Source organism: Rhinatrema bivittatum, chromosome 8 (assembly GCF_901001135.1).
Source record: "Rhinatrema bivittatum chromosome 8, aRhiBiv1.1, whole genome shotgun sequence".
NCBI classification, from domain to species: domain Eukaryota; kingdom Metazoa; phylum Chordata; class Amphibia; order Gymnophiona; family Rhinatrematidae; genus Rhinatrema; species Rhinatrema bivittatum.
Window position 1 is genome coordinate 196,919,714 of NC_042622.1, and position 20,899 is coordinate 196,940,612.

At 45.5% G+C, this 20,899-nt stretch overlaps 1 protein-coding gene across 6 annotated transcripts in view; it reads left to right on the forward strand.

Annotated features, from left to right (window-relative positions):
- Positions 1 to 20,611, forward strand: part of AIPL1 (aryl hydrocarbon receptor interacting protein like 1) — a 53,773-nt gene extending 33,162 nt beyond the window's left edge. For 5 of the 6 annotated variants that reach the window (XM_029613279.1, XM_029613285.1, XM_029613281.1 and 2 more), the window contains 3 exons: positions 1,754 to 1,930; positions 13,773 to 13,914; positions 19,480 to 20,611. In XM_029613279.1, coding sequence (XP_029469139.1) covers positions 1,754 to 1,930; positions 13,773 to 13,914; positions 19,480 to 19,682 — 522 coding nt within the window. In that variant the 3' untranslated portion in view covers positions 19,683 to 20,611. The remainder of the gene's footprint in view (positions 1 to 1,753; positions 1,931 to 13,772; positions 13,915 to 19,479) is intronic. The other variant, XM_029613283.1, reaches the window with a different exon arrangement.
- The last annotated feature ends 288 nt before the right edge of the window (positions 20,612 to 20,899 follow it).

Below are 20,899 nucleotides of genomic sequence, written 5' to 3' on the forward strand. Positions count from 1 at the left end.
ATAAATTTGTATTTAGAGCAAAATATTACTGACATTTTAAGGATAAGCGAAGTATAAAATCAATGGAAGCATTCTTCAGAAAAGGCTATCTCTGTAAAACACTATGAAGTAAGAGGTTATGTAGCAAGTTATCCAGCTCCACAAGGCCAGATAGTTTTTTTTTTCTGACTAGATTTTAGCTGAAAAATGACTTATCTGGCTAAAATCTAGGAATGGGAAGAAGTAAAAATGTTGTTTTATTTTTCATTTTGTTTTGGGGGGTTCCCCATGAATTTCATTTCGTTTAATGTTTATATTGTTGAGTTAGTTAAAAAAGAAACCCGAAATAAACATTAAAAAAAACAAACAAAAAAAAAACCCAAAACAGGGCTTCCCGAGGTCTCCGGTCCCCACCACTAATCCCTCCCATCCGAATAAAATGCTGGGACCATGGTCCTCCCCAACCCCCAGTTACTCGGTTCGAGGGGGATCTGATAGTGAGGCCTAGGTCCAGGCCAAACCCTCTGCCTTGTGTAGGCCTAGGCCACGGTAGGTTGCTGTGACCTTGGCCTAGGCCCTATACAAGGCCCAGGCTTTGAGGTCTTGTCCCAACGATGAGGCCCGACCCAGTGGCTGGGTCCCGACAAGGGGGCCTGGCCCAGAGGCTGGATCCCAACTCTGGGGCCTCGACCTAGGGTCAGGCTCAGGCCCAGAACCCAGGGCTCAGAGGTCCACTTCAGTGATCTTCTTTCTTCTTTTTGAAATGACGCCGGGGATGCACCAGAGTAAATTAACTCCAGCAAACATTCCCCAGTGGAGGGTGCCATTTTGATGTACATAAGGTAATTGAACTGTTGTACATCAAAATGGTGCCCTTCGCTGGGGAGGCTGCGCCGGAGATAATTTACTCCTGCACATCTGCTGCGGATGGTGTCATTTCATGAAGAAAAAAGAAGACATCTGAAGAGGATCTCCAAGGCCTGGGCTCTGGGCCTGGGTCTGATCCTGGGCCGAGGCTCTGGCTTCGGGCCTGGGTCGGGTGTCTGGACCCAGCCTCCAGACTGGGCAGAGTCATCGGATCAGGTAAGTAAAAACATTTTTGTGGCTTGGGCCTTGGCTAAGGGTCTTAGCCAAGGCCCTGGCTTTGGGCCAGGGCCTAGGCTGAGACCCCGGCTTTGTGCTCAGATATAGGCCGCAGCCCCTTTGTTGGGCCACAGCCTATGCCAAAGTCGCACTTGGGCGTAAGACAGGGCCTCTGTTTTCAGCCTATTCCCTAGGCAATGCCCCGGCTTCGGGCCTAGGTGTAGACCCAACCGGTGACTTTTTTTTTTTTTTAATCAATTTTCAAAATGAAATTTAAATCATTCCATTTTGAAAATGACCTGAAATGAAATAGGAAATATTGTCTCATTTCCTATTTCATTTCTCCTGAATGCCCATCCCTACTAAAAGATAAGTTGGTCAGTATTCAAAACCCTGCCATGTAGACAGATAACTTGTGAGATATCCATCTAAATGGCTTTGAATATTGACCTTTAAATTCCCTAGAATGTAAAAACCTGATGGTAACTAAACCCCTGTGACACAGCACATTTCTTCTATTTTAGAAATGTAGATGTTACTAATCTGTCTTATTGCTATAAAATAATACAAAAATGTGTAGCATGAAAAAACACTATGTGATTTCTATCCCATGTGTCCTAGTCAATATTTTGGGTGTCAGGTAATACATTGCTTTGTCTGAGACCTCAGCGCCTTGTTTTGTTTGGTTTAGGTGGAATCCCCAAATACCTATAAAAGAGAATCCTGGGCCATGAATAACGAAGAAAAGCTGAGAGCTGTACCCATCTTACACGGGGAAGGGAACCGACTTTTCAAGTTAGGTCGCTATGAGGAGGCAATCAATAAATATCGAGAAGCCGTCATCTGCCTGAAAAACATCCAAACCAAGGTACATGCTGTGGCCAGATAATGAAGTAAGAAGAAACAAAAACCCAGGCAGACGGCTAATGCTTAGATCATTACTGCTGTTTGGTGATTCTGTTTATTATCATATATCAGGAACTGCCTAGCACCAAGTTTCAGATTTCTATACCAGGAATGATCAGTGCAAGCTTGTTTTATTCTTCTTTTGAATTCTAGGCTTGCTGTACCCATGCTACACTCACTGCACCCCCACCGCCCCTTTCTCTGGAAAAGAATATGGAGGTGTAGGCGATTAGGAGGAAGTGACATCACACTGAGAAGGAAAAAGAGAAGAAAAAGCCATAGCTCCCAATCCCCCCCCCCCCCCCGCCATCACAGGAAACAATTAGACACAGGTTGGAGGTAGGGAGGTTGATGCATCGCAGACCATAAAATTGTAGGGATGTGCAGTAATTTAGAATGATGTTGAATACTCTGATATTTCATGTTTCGTTTCCATGCCATACTGGGTCAGACCAAGGGTCCATCAAGCCCAGCATCCTGTTTCCAACAGTGGACAATCCAGGCCATAAGAACCTGGCAAGTACCCAAAAACTAAGTCTATTCCACACTACTGTTGCTAGTAATAGCAGTGGCTATTTTCTAAGACAACTTAATTAATAGCAGGTAGTGGACTTCTCCTCCAAGAACTTATCCAATCCTTTTTTAAACACAGCTACACTAACTGCACTAACCACATCCTCTGGCAACAAATTCCAGAGTTTAATTGTGCGTTGAGTGAAAAAAAGCTTTCTCCGATTAGTTTTAAATGTGCCCCATGCTAACTTCATGGAGTGCCCCCTAGTCCTTGTATTATCCAAAAGAGTAAATAGCCAATTCACATTTACCCATTCTAGACCTCTCATGATTTTAAACACCTCTATCATATCCCCCCTCAGCCGTCTCTTCTCCAAGCTGAACAGCCCTAACCTCTTTAGTCTTTCCTCATAGGGGAGCTGTTCCATTCCCCTTATCATTTTGGTCACCCTTCTCTGTATCTTCTCCATTGCAATTATATCTTTTTTGAGATGCGGCGACCAGAATTGTACACAGTATTCAAGGTGCGGTCTCACCATGGAGCGATACAGAGGCATTATGACAAATTCCGTTTTATTCGCCTTCCCTTCCTAATAATTCCTAACATTCGGGCTGATACAGTAAAAATTAATTTATTTAAATTAGGGTCCATGGCAAAAAGAGGTGCTAGGGACACTAGCACGTCTCTAGCGCCTCTTTTTGGACAGGAGCGGTGGCTGTTGGCGAGTTTGACAGCCGACGCTCAATTTTGCCGGCATCGGTTCTCAAACCCGCTGACAGCCACGGGTTCGGAAACCGGACGCCGGCAAAATTGAGCGTCCAGTTTTCAACCCGCGAGCCTTGGGCCCATTTTAAATTTTTTTACTTTTTTTAACTTTTGGGGCCTCCAACTTAATATCGCCATGATATTAAGTCAGAGGGTGCACAGAAAAGCAGCACACTGAACCGATGATTTCAATGTGTTATCCATTATGACGCCTAGATCTTTCTTGGGTGGTAGCTCCTAATATTGTGTAACTATAGCATTGGTATTTTTCCCTATATGCATCACCTTGCACTTATCCACATTAAATTTCATCTGCCATTTGGATGCCCAATTTTCCAGCCTCACAAGGTCTTCCTGCAATTTATCACAATCTGCTTGTGATTTAACTACTCTGAACAATTTTGTATCATCTGCAAATTTGATTACCTCACTTGTCAAATTTTTTCCAGATCATTTATAAACTGATTGAAAAGTATGCATGCTAAAACAAAACCAACACAAAACAAGCAGAAACAAAATGGAAAAAAAAGTCGAAGGAAACCAAAATGAATGTTTTTGCCATGCAGACTCCTGTAAAACTGCATATATCCTGGAGGATTAGGGACCTTCATTTTCGTTTCTTTTCCTGAGAATTTATCAGGGTTTATTCTGACAAGAACAATAATGGAAGAAAATCAGAGGAAAAAAATTATTCATCATTTTTGTGGGAGAATATTGAAATTTATTTTGGTGGATAGAGGCCTCCCACAGTCCAATTCCTTCCCAATCCACCTATATAACCTGTACATATATTACCTAACTTTGTACAGAGGCGCTTATCTGCAGATATACAAGGATACCACAAGGAATTTAATTGAGGCAAATATAAATTTAATATTGCATATCCTTGGAAGACACAGATGCAAGACATTCAAAATAGGCAGGGCATTACTGTGTCTTACAGTCTCTTGTGGAAGCTGCATTATATAGTTTCAAACCATACCTAGAAAATGCTTGTGAGAGGCTCATTTATGCAATATGACAGTGTAATAAACTGACCTTCCCTAGCCTGAGAAACCTCCTCCCTTAAAAGTTCCTTTGTCTTAGCATTGCTTTGATGTATTCTTGTTTCTTCTGATCTTCTGTGTTTTGTCAATAGATCAATTATTATAGTAGGTCTGTGTTCTGTTGCTGGTTCCAGGCCTTTAATTAGTCTTGTCCTCCGGGAATCTCCAGTTCACCTGCTTCTTTCAGTGAGATAGGAATCTGTGAGAACAAAGCTTGTGATATGGCTCAGATATCTGCCATCGATAACCTCATGGCCTTTAATTATAGGCTTTGCAGTGCCTACAGGTCTCCCAGATATCTTCCAAATTCTTGAGTTTGAGGTCAGTGAAAGGTTCACTGTATCCCAGCAGATTCAGTTAGATCAGACGAGCAAAGGCTTCTGGGACAAGCTGAATGAACCAAAGACCTGAACCAAGATCTTCATTATATCAAACCTCACTTCAAATGATTCTTCAGGTGACCCTGATCCCTTTATCCCTCTCCCCAGCATTTCCCCGTTTTCTCCCACTCTCCTTCCATTCTTTCATTGTCTCCCTTCTTTCCAAACATCTCCTCTCTCCCCCCCCCCCCCCCATATCTCACAGAATCTCTCTCTCTCTCTCTCTCTCTCTCTCTCACAAAATCTTCTTTCCCCAAACATTATTCATCCCTTACTGGCTGTGGTGTCTCCATTCACCTCAGCATGCTCTGCAGTAGCACCCTGCAGGGCACTTCTGGGTCTGCGTGGAGTCGGAGAGCCCGCCGGGAAGTTCTTCTGCCTGGGGGCAGCGGCTTGTCTGAGTTTGGGTGGGTGACTGAGGAATCGTGCTCTGACCGATGCTCGGGCTCCAGCCTTCTTCCAGCTAAACCAGCAACCCGACCCTTCTCCCGATGGCAGCCACGCTGTCTTGCAGGAGGACGAGAGGAGCTGTACAGACTCATTTCTGTGTGGCCTCATCTCCGTGCATCAGGGAAGCTAGAGCGAGCGGCTCCTCTCGGCTCCTGTAGGAGAGCACGGCTGCTGTCAGAAGTCAGTCTAAGACATATTTTGGCTGCTTGGGGAGGGGCAGAACAGGGAACTTGAATGCAACAGGATCTTCTGCCTGCACTGGCTTCCCGAAGTTATTGAAACGCTGCATCTGCAGCTCTTTGAGTCACATAAAATTAGGGTGAAAATCAGTTTAAACTGAAAATGAAGGACCCTGAGGATGTCAAATTTTTCAAAAACAAATTGGACATAATCAATAATCTAACAAAGTGGACTCTTGTCCTCGAAAGCTTATGTAATCCTTACTGGGGGATTTTAAGTGGCAAGAGCACAGAAACTTATTTTTACATTTCTGAGCATGCATCCGGCTAGCACTCCTCCCATACATGACTCCTCTGTCCCACGGGTGGATCCTTTTTGTGGGAGGGAAGCTCTTGCTTATGGCCCAGGTGATGTTGTGCTTCTTCCTGTGTTTTGTTAGCTGTTGCACCCCAGGGTGGGAGATGTTGGGACAAACCAGGCAGGACAAGGCACTGAGTGTTAAATTAAATGTTTACTGAGTCTGTAATAATTAAATCAAAGTCCATTCCTACAAAGATGAAATTACAGCTGACTGATGTACAAAGGTGGCTATGCTCTTCTGGGTCGGTGTCCTTTAGCTCTCAGGTGTCTCGGCAGAGCTTCCCATGGTGATTTTAAAGTGCACAAAAGCTTTCCCAGTGGGCCAAACAGGAATCCTAATGGAGAGGTCCTCTCAAACACATAAAAATCCTACCTGAGTCTAGTTGGTGTGTGATTACCCAGCCTGTCCTGGTCCCATGCGGTGAAGATCCGAGTGGGAACTCCCAGAATCTGATCCTCCTTTTCAATGCTGGTATTGGTGACTTCTCTGGCAGGAAAAGTCTTAAAAGCAGGCTATCCCAAGCCCTGGAACCCTGTGGAAGAGAGCGAGTCAAAAACCTCCCCATAAAACAAAATCTGAATACTTGCTTTCTGAAAAATCTCTCAGTGACTGCTGCTTGCCCCATCTAGGGAGTAGATTAAAGCTCACAGGAGCCTTTGTGACAGGGGGGAGCCTTCTCCAAAGGGTGCAAGGTATGTCTTGATATCAAAAATCTCACTCAGAAGGATCTGTCACTGGTACTTGCCTCACATGGGGTACAGAGCGGGCTCACAGGTTTTCAGTCCTCTGGATTAAGGGAATCTGGAAAAAATCTATCTCACTCAGGGCCGGTGCAAGGGGATTGGGTGCCCTAGGCACCTTCAGCCTTGCGCTGCCCCCGGTCGCAGCCCCGACTCCAGGGGCAGGGACCACATGCTGCCACTCCCCCACCCTCACAACCTCACCCTCCACCCCTCCAAAAAACCTCACAAAACACCTGGTCCTATGGGGAGCCCGGGAGCGATCTGCCGCTGCCGGGTCATTGGCTGCCACTAATCAAAATGGCGCTGGTGGCCTTCAGCCCCTACCATGTGACAGGGGCTACCGGTGCTATTGGTTGGCCCCTGTCACATGGTGGGCTAAAGGCCACCGGCACCATTTTGGTTAGTGGCAGCCGAGGCCCTGGGAGCGACAGATTGCTCCTGGGCCCTTCGCAGGATTACCAGTGGGGGTGTCGGGAGGGTGGCACGATTGGGGGTGGGGGGGGGGGGGGAAAGCAGGGTGAGGCGGGGGCTGGGCAGAATGTTGAAGGGGCACTTTTTGTCCTTTCAAAATTCTGCTGCCTGAAGTGGCCACGAGCGGCGGCGGCACCCCCTAAATCTCGGCGCCCTAGGCACAGGGCTAGCTCGCCTAGTGATTCCTCCAGCCCTGATCTCACTGCAGCTAAATACAGGACAATCCTCTGGCAGGGTGTGCATAGAGAGGAATCTTTTAAAAAATAAAGTTCATGATGAGGCTGGGAGGCTTCATCAGGGAATGAAAAAACTGCATCCCCACTGCTGTGATGCTGACTCAAAATGGCTCCACAGATTACTAAAATAGCTGCACTAAATAGGAGCAGGCAACCAACCACAGCCTTCCAGGCTGGGAGGGGCTGAAAGGGGTGGAAAGCTAATCTAGACAGAGGGTTCTAAAGAGGGACGTAGTGACTTCTAGTGGCTGACCAGGAGGGGTGCCACACTTATTTCTCAATTCATCTGTGAGTCCCTAGGGTGCCACCAGCCTCTGAGTCACTGATACTACTACAGATGAACACAGCTACCCCTCCGGATGTTTTATGGCCATAACCAATTTGTTGGCTCCCAGCCTACTTCTTTTAAAGGATAATAGAAAACCTATCAAAATCTCTAAAACCCATTTTCTGCTTTGATGCCACATGAAAGAGAATTATTTACCTAGAATCGTTGTTCTCCAGAAAAAAGGGTACTTTCAACATCCCTTCTCTCTCGCTCTCTCTCTCTCTGCCTCCTTTGCTTCTATAATTTGTTAAAACAAAGCACCCGTTGCATCTCCTGGTCCTCCCTGCCCTGCTGCTATCAGGAAGGACAAAGCCCTGCCGGGGATCCCATCCCTTCCTCCTTGTGGTCCAACAAAAGCATAAAAGTACAGACTGGGAATACCCCTCCCCCTCATTCCCTTGCATTCCTTTCTTAGACAGGAGAGAAGAGGGAGGGGGAGATTCCCAGCAAGTAGAGAGGGAAACGTCTCCTTGTAAAATGCCTGTTTAAAAAGCCATGTTTTTAAACTTTTCTTAAATGCCTTGAGATCACGTTGTAATCTGATCTCTGGCGGCATTGTGTTCCATATTGTGGGGCCTGCTAAAGATAAGGCCCTTTCCCTCACTTGGGTTAGTCTCGCTGTTTTTACTGAGGGAATGGTTAAGAGTGCTTTATTTGCTGATCGAAGGTTTCTGTGTGGGACGTGCACTCGCAATGCTGTGTTTAGCTAGTCCGATTTTTCATCATGTATTAGTTTATGTATGGTACATAGGGTTTTGTATTTAATTCTGTGTTCAATTGGTAACCAATGTAGTTCCGCTAGGGTTTCGGTTATATGGTCCCTCCTCCTTTTTCCGGTTAGTATTCTAGCTGCTGTGTTCTGAAGTAATTGCAGTGGTCTTAATGTTGTATTAGGTAGTCCTAGCAGCAGGGCATTACAGTAATCCGTGCTGGAGAAAATTAGTGCCTGTAGAATTGTTCGGAAGTCATTTTGAGTTAGTAGTGGTTTTAGTTTTCTGAGTACCATGAGTTTTGCATATCCTTCCTTTACTTTTAGTGATATGTGCTGATGGTGTGGGTAATTTAAAAAAAATAAAATAAAATCACAGTTGTGAAGGAGGCAGAGGAGGAGGGGGGATGCTATGGTCACTCATTTGTATAAATTAGAGCGAGGGCGTGGGGCTCCAAACACTTATTTTTATAGTGCAGTTGGGAGGAAGGCTGGCCTGACAAATCTAGGCTTCTATTAGCAGCACCTATTTTTTGACCATCCAGGTTAGGAAGATAGCACTGAGAAAATTAGTGCCAGCTGCCTTAATTTCTCCCTCCTCCCCAATCTAATCTCTGAGCAAGCCCAGAATTTGGACAACTAAAGTTAGCCACCTAATTTAGCCACTTAACCCAGTCAGTTTTCAAAGGCCTTGATCTAGCCAGTGAAATCCTTAGGTAGCTGGCTAGATCTCTTTGAATTGACCCTCCACCCACCCAAAGGAAGCAGCTTAGCACCTGCTATAAGGGCCTGAGTTTCAAAAGCATTTCCACGCTTAAAACTTAATTTTATATGTGAAAATGCCCTTTACCTGTGATAACTGGGCTTTTGAAAATTTCTGCAACATATGCCATTAAATTGTCAATAGGTTTTACCCATGTTAAGTGCATTTAATGCGGGTAAATGGCTTTTGAAAATTGCTAGGATACTATCTTACATGTGTAGCTCCTTTGAAAATTCACCTGCTAGGGTTTATACTGTAGGGCTCGAAAAGTCTTATTTAGCATGTGTATATGTACTACATTCAGTATTAATCAAGTGGATATTTAGTCAACTAAACATATGCAGGTGAAAAAGTAAAGCACATGGTGCAACTTAACAAACTGAGCATTTAGTTTGCTTACTTTTGAAAAGAGAAGCCTATTCAAAGAAAGATGAGTGCCTGACCTAGCTCCATCAGGTTCAGGCAAGTAGAAGTTGGGGAATTTTCATTCACTCTTAGGGGGTCTACATTTACACCTGCTATTTTTCCACTTATATTTTTGGTACCTCACCTAATTTCCCCTGCTTACATTATAGGATTCTCAATTAGAGGTGAATTTTAAGAGATGTACGCCCCAAAATCAGGAGATGGGCGCACATCTAGTACATGCGCCTGTCCACCCAAATTTTCAAAGGGGAGGGAAGCGCACATGTGAGAATGTGCGGCACATCTTGCATCTGAGAAAAAAGGGACCCGGTGGGGGTGTGATGGGGGGGGGGGGGGGGGTCCATGGGCATTCCTGGGTGTGGCCAAGAGATGTGTGCACAAGTACTTACGCGCCTGGGCACGCACCCAGGTCCAGTGCTGCGTAAAGTTTACTTCTTCTATGGAGAAGGTGTAAGTTAAAAAAACAAACAAACAAAATCCAGGCATTCTGAGGAGCTTGAGGGATCTGTGGTAACTGGGGGAGTGCAGGCCAAAGAACCAGTTGGGTCTGGTGGACCTAGCTCTGGACTGGGCCAGCTGCTGGATGAACTGGAGAAACTGGTCGTGGCATGGATGCGCACCTGTTATAACATTCCCCCACTTGCGTGGCTCAAACTTTGCATGGCTGTGCGCACCCATTTGCAAAATTAGGTGCACATATCCATGCGGCCAGGCTATTGTATAACACATGCGCACATGTTTGCGTATGTTATAAAATTGCCACATCTCGGGGTGTGTGCCCATTTGAAAGTTACCCTCTTAAGGTGCCTAGTGAAAACCAGCCTTGAATTATGTTCTCAGTTGGAAGATGGGAGGATGGGAAAAGAACCATATTTCATTTGGGTGTTGCGCCCGTCGGTCGCAGACTGCTGCAACCTCTGTTGCTCACCTCCTTTTTTCCTGCATCAGTAATTCTCGGACAATTGGCGACCTCTGCCTCTGCATGCCGCTCTCCTCAGCGTTCCTGGGACAGGGTGGACAATCCTGTCCACCATCTTGAATCGGGGATTACCTAAGGCACGCGCGTGCGCGCCATGCCCCATCTTATACACGTTATGGCGGGAACCTTGGGGGCGTCCCCTCCGCTTGACGTCATCTGCCTGCGTGGATTTGAGCCAGCGGTCTGAGCTACCTATGAGTTAGCTGAATTCCACTCCTTCGGAGACGCTTTACTTCGCTATACTGAACTCGTTCCTGACCCAGAGACTCGAACGTTTTAGGTACCCGCTCCTCGGGGGCCTTGTCTTTTCTGGCTATCCGCTCCTCAGAGGGCCTTCCTGCCTGGAGTCTCTCTTCCTCCACTCTGGGCTTTGTCTGGTTCAGCCTTGTGACTTCGCTACCTTCTGCTGATGGAACCTCCGGTGTACCCAGTGCCTCGGGCCACTACCGTGTTTGCCTCAGCAGCCTTCCTTGCGCACTTCAGAGTGAGTACCATCTGCTATTCAGCTCTGCTGACCTCCTGCTCTACTCTCAACATTCTCCTGTGATTCTCAGCGTATCCCGTGCTGCGGGCCACTACCGGATCAATACAGAGAAGTTCCATCGAAGGAGGGATTCCCCGGTGTACCCCGCTCCGCGGACCACTATCGGGGATATCGTCATTGAGCTACCCATTCCTCTGGACTGTGCCTCTCTCTTCCCACTTGGTGGGGTTTTCTACATTCCAGTACAATAAAGTCTCTTTGTTGTTGTGTCTGTCTCAGCTGAGGCCACGCCTATCATGGTGAGTCCCCACAGGGCTCCTCCCTGTGGGTGGAATCCGCTCTCACCCCGATCCAGGGTCTACAAACATAGCAGATTATAACATTAGGAAGATCTAGGTGCTAAATACCTAGATCTTTTTTTAATATTGGCCCATTTAATTTTAACTAAACTGGAAGTGAGAGTAAGAGAGAGATTTGCTTTCATTTCTGAATGCAAAATCTTACCACTGTAAATAGATTTATGCATGAAAAGAACACATAAAATTGTCTTCATAATTGTCAAAAACTTTAAGGCATGTATTTCATGCTAAGCAGTGCAAGGCAACAAACCAAGATTTGTATTGTAATGGGAGCAAATGCTACAAATTTTATTGCAATACAAGAGCTGATGTAGTCTGTTGGTATCACATGGAGATATGAATCCTACACCTTAATATTTCATTGCAGAGAGTAACAAGTGGCTCAAAAAACTGATGCTCGGTAAATATATTTTTATTTAAGTATTTTGCGTCCACAAAATATATTAGGACATAGGCAAATAAATTCAGAGAGGCATCAGAAGAAAACTGAAAGCTACCATGTCGCTGACTGCATGTGGTGATTTTTATGCTTTAATACGCCGTAGAGAAGCACCATTAATAAACGGCGATTATGACCAGCAACGGAACGATGTGCGTTTGCAAGCAGATTTAATTTCTTCAGAGGCTCTGGGTTTCATTACAGTTTCTCAATGAAATGGAGAGAGAGAGCTTCCATGTGTCAAACTAAATCTATTTGAGGGTGCTTTCCTCGGAGACGGCTCTCACGCCTGATCTATTCCTTACGTGTTATATCAGAGAAGTCATAATTGGGCAGTCGCCTGTACCCTTGCATTCCTTGGCATCTCCATAAAAAGAGACAGATTATGCAAATCACACAGCAGACAAGAGACAAACCTTGGTGTTGTAACTCATACAAAAGATGCCAATATCCTTCTGTATTGTTTCTAATAATCCTCAGTGCATTCATCACTGCTTGTTAATCAAATAGCTGTAGATTGCAGGTAAAGTGCTTACTAACATTGATCCATGTAATATCATTTTATTGGCTTGTAATAACCAAAATCAAGTAGCTGCTTAACACTTGATTGGCATTCGAGAGGAGGGTTGTTGTTTATCTGTACAGCGCTGGGTACATCTAGTGCTGCATAGGCGCGGGCAAACTTTTTTTTTTTTTTTTTAAAGTGGGTCATATTAGTGGCTCTTGCCAGATGCTGGGACCCCCCCCCCTCTGAGCTCAGATTGAAGGGGGGATGTGGAGGGGGTTCCAGTAGAGGAACAGAGGGAGTCTCCCTCAGAGCACCAAAAGCTGCGCCCTACATCCCTCACTCCTGACAGCACCCTGTTATTTTATAAACTGTTAAATATACATGTTTGGAAGCTTAAAAAAAAAAAATCCCATGTATTCAGTTTTCTATAAGTAATTACCACTCTGGGATAGGGCACTTAAAGATGTGTTTTTTGCAATCCTAATTATCTTTAAATGACAAAAAAAACAAAACAAAAACCAAGACAGTTTCCTATCTGTAGGTATACTAGCAAGACAGTAACCTTATTACATAGGGGTGTTTTTTTTGTTTGTTTTTCACCACATCCATTTGGCTTCACACTCCAGCTGCCGCCGCTCACCAGCAAGGACACAGGAGCATCGCCCATATATATGCAAGGCCGTCTGAGGTGCCTCCTTCCTGCCAGCACTGCTTTTTTTTTTTAATTGCTGCAGCCCTGACTTCTAGGTTCAAGGCCATAAAAAAAAGTAAGATCGGCTGTTTGCAGGAAGAGCTGATGGTGGGACCAGCAGGAAGGAGGCACAGGGAGACGGTAGATATGGGAGGAGGCACCATGAGCCAAAACATATGGTGGGGGGTCATTAGTGGGGGGACGAGAGGTGTCCTAGGTCCGGCTTTGGCTTGTGGACCATAGTTTGCCTACCTCTGGTTAGGGGTAGAAGGTAGGAATGTGCTGTTTTTGGGTTTGTTTGTTTTTTTTAACAAAGACATTTTAATGACATATGTTGCTTGTTTTGTGTCATTTCCCATATAAAAAACTACAACAAAATAATGCCATCTTGTTTCTGACGTACTGGCGCAAGCTAAAACAAATAGAAACTAAAACGAAATCAATAGAAAATGAAACACCCCCCCCCCCCCACCCCGAAACAAAAGGGTTTTCCATGCATATCCCCTAGCAGGAGCAGACTATTAATGCAGAGCTAAAAAAAATATACAGTGGGCAGCTTTCAGACTGAGCGCACATTTTACCCACAGACTTTCCACCAGTTTTCAAAGAGAAAACTTTCCCTTGGAAAATTGCCTGATTAAACGTAAATGCACAAATTTGCAGCTGCTGTTTGCGCAGGTTCATTTTCTGGGTAAATTTGTGTGCGTGTGTTCAGAAAATGCAAAACATATAATCGTGCTGCATGCAAACTCCTCTCCAACTCTGCCCCCAGGAATGCTGCGCCTCGTCATGAGTAAAGTTATGTGCATAGGGGCACTACATTTCTAACTTTGCACACAGATAGGGTGGGACATTTCAAAGCCCCCTCCCTCCTGTTTTGATGCAGAAATGGATTTTGAAAAAAACTGCCCTCACACTGTGTATGATCTTATTCAAAGTCGATGATTAACGTGCTGGGATGCACTTGTCTAGGAGAAGCCCTGGGAAACGCCTTGGCTGAAACTGGAAAAGATGATCAATACTCTCGTTCTGAACTACTGTCAGTGCCTGCTGAAAACGGAGCAGTATTACGAAGTCCTGGAACACACCACAGACATCATCCGGCACCATCCCGGTATGGAGTGGGGGTTTTTTCCCTTTGCATTTTCAGTTTTCTTGTTTTTATGTTAACAGATACATCAGGTAGAACTTGACAAAGAAATGAAACGCGTTTCCAGCAAAATCGTTCATTGCATCAACAAGCAAATAATTATAATAAGAGTAAAAATAATAATAAAAAACGTACTTCCACTATATAGGAGGGGCCAAGTAAGAAAAATCTCAGAGCTAGATTAACAAATAATGGAAATGTAGAAAGAAAACCGAGAATAAGGGGTGAATTTTCAAAACATTTAGCATCTACGCACATAAGCAGCTTATACTCGCGTGCACACTATTTTATAAACATCAAAAGAGCGTGCATATTTTCAGTCTCGCGCACAGATTTATGAGTGAAAAAAAGGGGTGGTCTGGGGAGTTCTGGGGAGGGGCCAAGATGACTGCGCAAAAGTAGCTATTTTATAAGAGACTTGTGCACACACATTTGGCCAGTTATTTGCATAATTTTACCCTGCTAATTATCTGATGCCACAGATATCAGACTTGTCTGTTGTTTACTGTTGATGGTAAATCTGGCTGAATTGGGGGGGAGGGGCGCGGAATTCAGGGTAAAGAACTAGGAGGGTCTCGATGGCCGGGAAAAGAACTGGGTGAACTGGAAGAGGTTTTGGCAAACTGGTGATTTCAGTAATGTGTGCATGTTTTAAAATATACCGACTTCTACATGTAAATCAGGGTTTTACATGAGCAAGTCACCATTTTTTCCCGTACAATACATACATAGAAACATAGAAATGACAGCAGAAGAAGACCAAACGGCCCATCCAGTCTGCCCAGCAAGCTTTCACACTTATTTTTTCTCATACTTATCTGTTAATCTTGGCCCTTATTAGTAACTATTTGGTTCTAGTTATCTTCCACCCCCACCATTGATGTAGAGAGCAGTGCTGGATCTGCATCTAAGTGAAGTATCAAGCTTAATTGGTTAGGGGTAGTAACCGCCGCAATAAGCAAGCTACTCCCACGCTTATTTGTTTACCCAGCCTGTGCAATTCGGTCCTTGTTGGTTGTTGTCTGAAGATAAATCCTATTTTCTTCATTCCCCCCTGCTGTTGAAGCAGTGAGCTGCGCTGGATATGTATTCCAAGTGAAGTATCAGGCTTAATTGATTCAGGGCAGTAATTGCCATAACAAGCAAGCTACACCCACACTTATTTGTTTACCCAGACTATGCAAATCAGTCCTTGTTGGTTGTTGTCTGAATATAAATCCTCTTATCTTCATTCCCCCCTGCCGTTGAAGCAGAGAGCTATGCTGGATATGCATTGAAAGTGAAGTATCAGGCTTATTTGGTTTGGGGTAGTAACCTCCGCAACAAGCAAGCTATTCCCCTGCTTTTTTGTGAATGCAAATCCTTTTTTCCACATTTTCTCTTGCTGTTGAAGCACAGAGCAATGTTGGAGTCGCATTAACCGTGTGTATGTTTATTGAATAAGGGTATTAATCACCAGGTAGTAGCTGTCATTCCCGCAAGCCACCCCCATGCCTCTTCTCTTCATTCACATCCTCTAGACTTTATGGATCCACAGTGTTTATCCCACGCCCCTTTGAAATCCTTCACAGTTTTGGTCTTCACCACTTCCTCCGGAAGGGCGTTCCAGTCATCCACCACCCTCTCCGTGAAGAAATACTTCCTGACATTGGTTCTGAGTCTTCCTCCCTGGAGTTTTAAATCGTGACCCCTGGTTCTGCTGATTTTTTTTCCAACCGAATAGGTTTGTCGTTGACTTTGGATCATTAAAACCTTTCAAGTATCTGAAAGTCTGTATCATATCACCCCTGCTCCCTCTTTCCTCCAGGGTGTACATATTTAGATTCTTCAATCTCTCTTCATAAGTCATTCGATGAAGACCATCTACCTTTTTGGTCGCCCTTCTCTGGCCCGCCTCCATCCTGTCTCTGGCCCTTCGGAGATACAGTCTCCAGAACTGAGCACAGTACTCCAGATGAGGCCTCACCAAGGACCTGTACAAGGGGATAATCACTTCCCTTTTCTTATTCGATATTCCTCTCTCTATGCAGCCCAACATTCTTCTGGCTTTAGTTATTGCTTTGTCACATTGTTTCGCCAACTTCAGATCATTAGACACTATCACCCCAAGGTCTCTCTCCTGCTCTGTGCACATCAGCCCTTCACCCCCCATCGAATACAATACTTTCAGATTTCCACACCCCATATGCATGACTCTGCACTTCTTGGCATTGAATCTCAGCTGCCTTCCGCAAAAAGACAAACCTTACCTTCTATCCCATCCTCAATGTCGCTCACAAAGATTATTGAACAGTAGGGATGTGAATCGTGTCCTCGATCGTCTTAACGATCGATTTCGGCTGGGAGGGGGAGGGAATCGTATTGTTGCCGTTTGGGGGGGTAAAATATCGTGAAAAATCGTGAAAAATCAAAAAAACGTAAAATCGCAAAACCGGCACATTAAAACCCCCTAAAACCCACCCCCGACCCTTTAAATTAAATCCCCCACCCTCCCGAACCCCCCCCAAATGACTTAAATAACCTGCGGGTCCAGCGGCGGTCTGGAACGGCAGCAGTCCGGAACAGGCTCCTGCTACTGAATCTTGTTGTCTTCAGCCGGCGCCATTTTCCAAAATGGCGCCGAAAAATGGCGGCGGCCATAGACGAACACGATTGGACGGCAGGAGGTCCTTCCGGACCCCCGCTGGACTTTTGGCAAGTCTTGTGGGGGTCAGGAGGCCCCCCCCAAGCTGGCCAAAAGTTCCTGGAGGTCCAGCGGGGGTCAGGGAGCGATTTCCCGCCGCGAATCGTTTTCGTACGGAAAATGGCGCCGGCAGGAGATCGACTGCAGGAGGTCGTTCAGCGAGGCGCCGGAACCCTCACTGAACGACCTCCTGCAGTCGATCTCCTGCCGGCGCCATTTTCCGTACGAAAACGATTCGCGGCGGGAAATCGCTCCCTGACCCCCGCTGGACCTCCAGGAACTTTTGGCCAGCTTGGGGGGGGCCTCCTGACCCCCACAAGACTTGCCAAAAGTCCAGCGGGGGTCCGGAAGGACCTCCTGCCGTCCAATCGTGTTCGTCTATGGCCGCCGCCATTTTTCGGCGCCATTTTGGAAAATGGCGCCGGCTGAAGACAACAAGATTCAGTAGCAGGAGCCCGTTCCGGACCGCTGCCGTTCCGGACCGCCGCTGGACCCGCAGGTTATTTAAGTCATTGGGGGGGGGGTTCGGGAGGGTGGGGGATTTAATTTAAAGGGTCGGGGGTGGGTTTTAGGGGGTTTTAGTGTGCCGGCTCACGATTCTAACGATTTATAACGATAAATCGTTAGAATCTCTATTGTATTGTGTTCCATAACGGTTCAAGACGATATTAAAATTATCAGACGATAATTTTAATCGTCCTAAAACGATTCACATCCCTATTGAACAGGACTGGTCCCAACACCGATCCTTGCGGCACTCTGCTTAACACCGCTCTCTCTTCAAAGTAAGTTCCATTTATCATCACACATTGTCTTCTGTCCATCAACCAGTTTGCAATCCAGGCCACCACCTCGGCACTAACTCCTAAGAACATAAGAACATAAGAAATTGCCATGCTGGGTCAGACCAAGGGTACATCAAGCCCAGCATCCTGTTTCCAACAGAGGCCAAAACCATGCCACAAGAACCTGGCAATTACCCAAACACTAAGAAGATCCCATGCTACTAATGCAATTAATAGCACTGGCTATTCCCTAAGCTTCTTATTTTATTCACAAGCCTCCTGTGCAGTACCGTATCAAAAGCTTTGCTGAAATCCAAGTAGATGACATCGAGCGCTCTTCCATGATCCAATTCCCTAGTCACCCAGTCAAAAAAGTCAATCAGATTTGCCTGACAGGACCTTCCCCTGGTGATTCCATGCTGCCTCTCGTCCCTCAATTCTTCCGACTGTAGATAGTTCACTATTCTTTCTTTCAGCAGCGACTCCATTACTTTTCCCACCACCGAGGTTAGGCTAACCGGTTTGTAGTTTCCAGCCTCCTCTCTGCTCTCACTCTTGTGAAGCGGGACCACCACTGCTCTTCTCCAATCACTCAGCACCACTCCCGTTTCTAGGGATCTATTGAACAGGTCACACATCGGACCCGCCAGCACAACTCTGAGCTCCCTCATTATCCTGGGATGAACCTCATCAGGCCCCATGGCTTTCTCCACTTTCAGTTTCCCCAGCTGTTCCCAATTCTCTACAGTAAATTGAGTTACATCTACTCCACTGCCCTCCAGTTTCTTGTTAACTAGCGACGGTCCTTCTCCAGGGTCCTCTTTAGTGAACACCGAACTGAAATATTTGTTTAATATTTCTGCCATTTCTTCGTCTCTTTCCACACATTGATCCTTTTCACCTTTCAATTTCACTATCCCACTTTGAACTGTTTCTCAAATAGGTAGAAAGGTACGTGCTTTCAATGCATTAAAGATATTTGTGCATAAGGAAACATATGCACGTGCGTATTTTATAATCTGCGTGTACCTGATACACACAGGTTATAAAACACTGTCGTAGATCTCTGCATAGCCATCTACGCATGTATATGGGTCTGCGCAGAGTTGTTTGAAAGCTACCCTCCCTGACTTAGTGTATCTGCTTTAATTCTTGTTTCCGGCAATCGAGCGCCAGTAAATAATTTTATTTTTGAACTACAGCTACAGGATGGACCGTGGGCAGAGAAGCTCCATGTAGAAAAATCTTTACGGACCTTGAAAGACTGACTCTTTTCTTCTCTGTGCAGGAAGAACCTGGCAGTATGGGTGCAGCCCTGGCCCAGCACCTCCCACATGAGCCCCTGCAGACCAGAAGAAGTTAGGGCAAGGGCCTCATATATATATATATTTTTTTTTAAGCAATGTGAATATCAAAAGATACGGAGGCAATTTTCAAAGGAAAACGTAAATGCAATATACTATCATAGCAATTTTCAAAAGCCCATTCACCCGCCTTAAGTGCACATAATGCGGGTAAAACCTCTTGACAATTCAATAGCATATGCGGGAGAATGGGCTTTTGAAAATTGCTGTGATAGTACGTTACATTTACTTTTTCCTATGAAAATTAACCTGTAAATGTGTAACTGAAGCATTTGTTTTGCCCACTTTGGAAACAGAAATAAATGGTCCCAAGATGCTGTTGGCCAATATCTTCTTGTCAGTCTTTAATTGGCACATGCAACAGTTGCTCAATTTTATTCTATTAATAAAAATCCCTCTTCCGTTATTAAAGAAAAAGGCCTGTGCCTCGTGTGAAAAATGCACTTGGTTTGTTAAATTTATGAACCAATTTCTATACCAATTAGTCATCTGAGGGACATTCACCTTGTACAATATGTGGATAAACAGAAATTCTGGAGCTCTCTGACTCATTTCAAGGTCGCTTAATGCCTGAATCAAGAATTTAGCAATTTCTTTTTTTTTTTTAAAGCCGCATCTGTCGCTGGCATCACGTTTGTGACAAGGATCTGAAATGACCTTCGCCTGTCCTGATTCTCTCTGTTTCCCCCTCCTCTAGGTCTTGTGAAAGCCTACTACATCCGGGCCAAAGCCAACGCCCAGGTCTGGAACGAAACCGCGGCCAAGGCCGACTTTGGCAAGGTCACAGAGCTGGACCCCGACCTGAGCAGGTCGGTGAAGAAAGAGCTGAGGCTGCTTGAGCACAGGATGCAAGAAAAGAACCGGGAGGACAAGCTGCGCTACAAAAACCTGTTCACTTAGGAGACGCTTAACCGCATTTACAGTAAGATCCCCCGCGTGAGCTGAGGGTTTACAGAAACAGAAGCCACTCACTCTCTCGGCTTTGGCTCACAGTGAACCCGGGGATCTTCTAGTCCTCTGACTCAGTGGCCCCACTAATCCTTTTGCCCTGACAGCTTTCATAATTATTAGAACATAATTCTCTAAAGAATTTCTGTGGAGGGCCAAAGTTTTGATGCGATCACTAGCGCACTTCTCAGATTGTCCATAATTTGTGGCTATGTCTCTCTCTTTAGCGGAATGTAAACTCTTGATTCATTCAAATTTATTTTGGTGGCATGGAATGCAAATGTTGTTAAGGGAAATGCCAATTGCCCCTCCCCCTCCTCCTCCCCTCTCTTAAAAGATAAGTGACAGGGAAGCCACCTGGAGCACCTACTAGGTTCTTTTTCCATTAAAAAAAAAAAAAAGTTTATTTTATCTGGAATGCTTTCTCGGGGGCTTACGCTGGTTCTTACTGGCAGGCATTGGAGGTCTGATGCATGTGATAAAGTTCCTCCCACTGCACTGCGGGGAACAGTTTCCTGCCATAGCCCCGAGATGCAATGGGATCACTGTGTGACGTCTGGCAAACAAGTGCTCCGGGTTTCGTCAGTTCTAGCAAGCAGGCGCTCACAACTGGGGTCCAGGTAGCCACAAGCCGTCCAGCCATCCGATATGTCACCTCACAATTTGCATCATTCATGGACCTCGCTCTCCGGGTCCAGCAGCGCTGCTTAGTAGGACTTGAGTTTTTCTGGGAACATCTTAGATCCCAGCAACCTCTTTTCTCTTCTCCGGGGATGGGATGGGATCGCTGGTTCATCCAGCAGAGTCTGCTTTTGTGTAAGGTTAACTTTCCTCAGTGCCTTCCAGGGGCACAGAGGGCAAGCACTGGCCGGCCAGGCCAGCCAGCCAGGCCAGGCACCTTCCCCCCCCCCCCCCCCCGATCAATTCAAGACTCACCAGTGGGCAGCCCCGACACTTCCAAACAGTTAAGCCCATGCAACAGGGAATTTTTAGAGGTTAATGCCTTGTATGTCAAACTAAACATTCCATTTTGCTTACAGCTTGACATTTTCATGAAGGCATTAGAATTCTAGTCTTCTTTTGCAGAAATAAAGGTCAATAAACAAGTTGTAGGTGATACCTTTTTATTGGTCTAACTTAATGCGGTTGTGACAAGCTTTGGAGAGTTG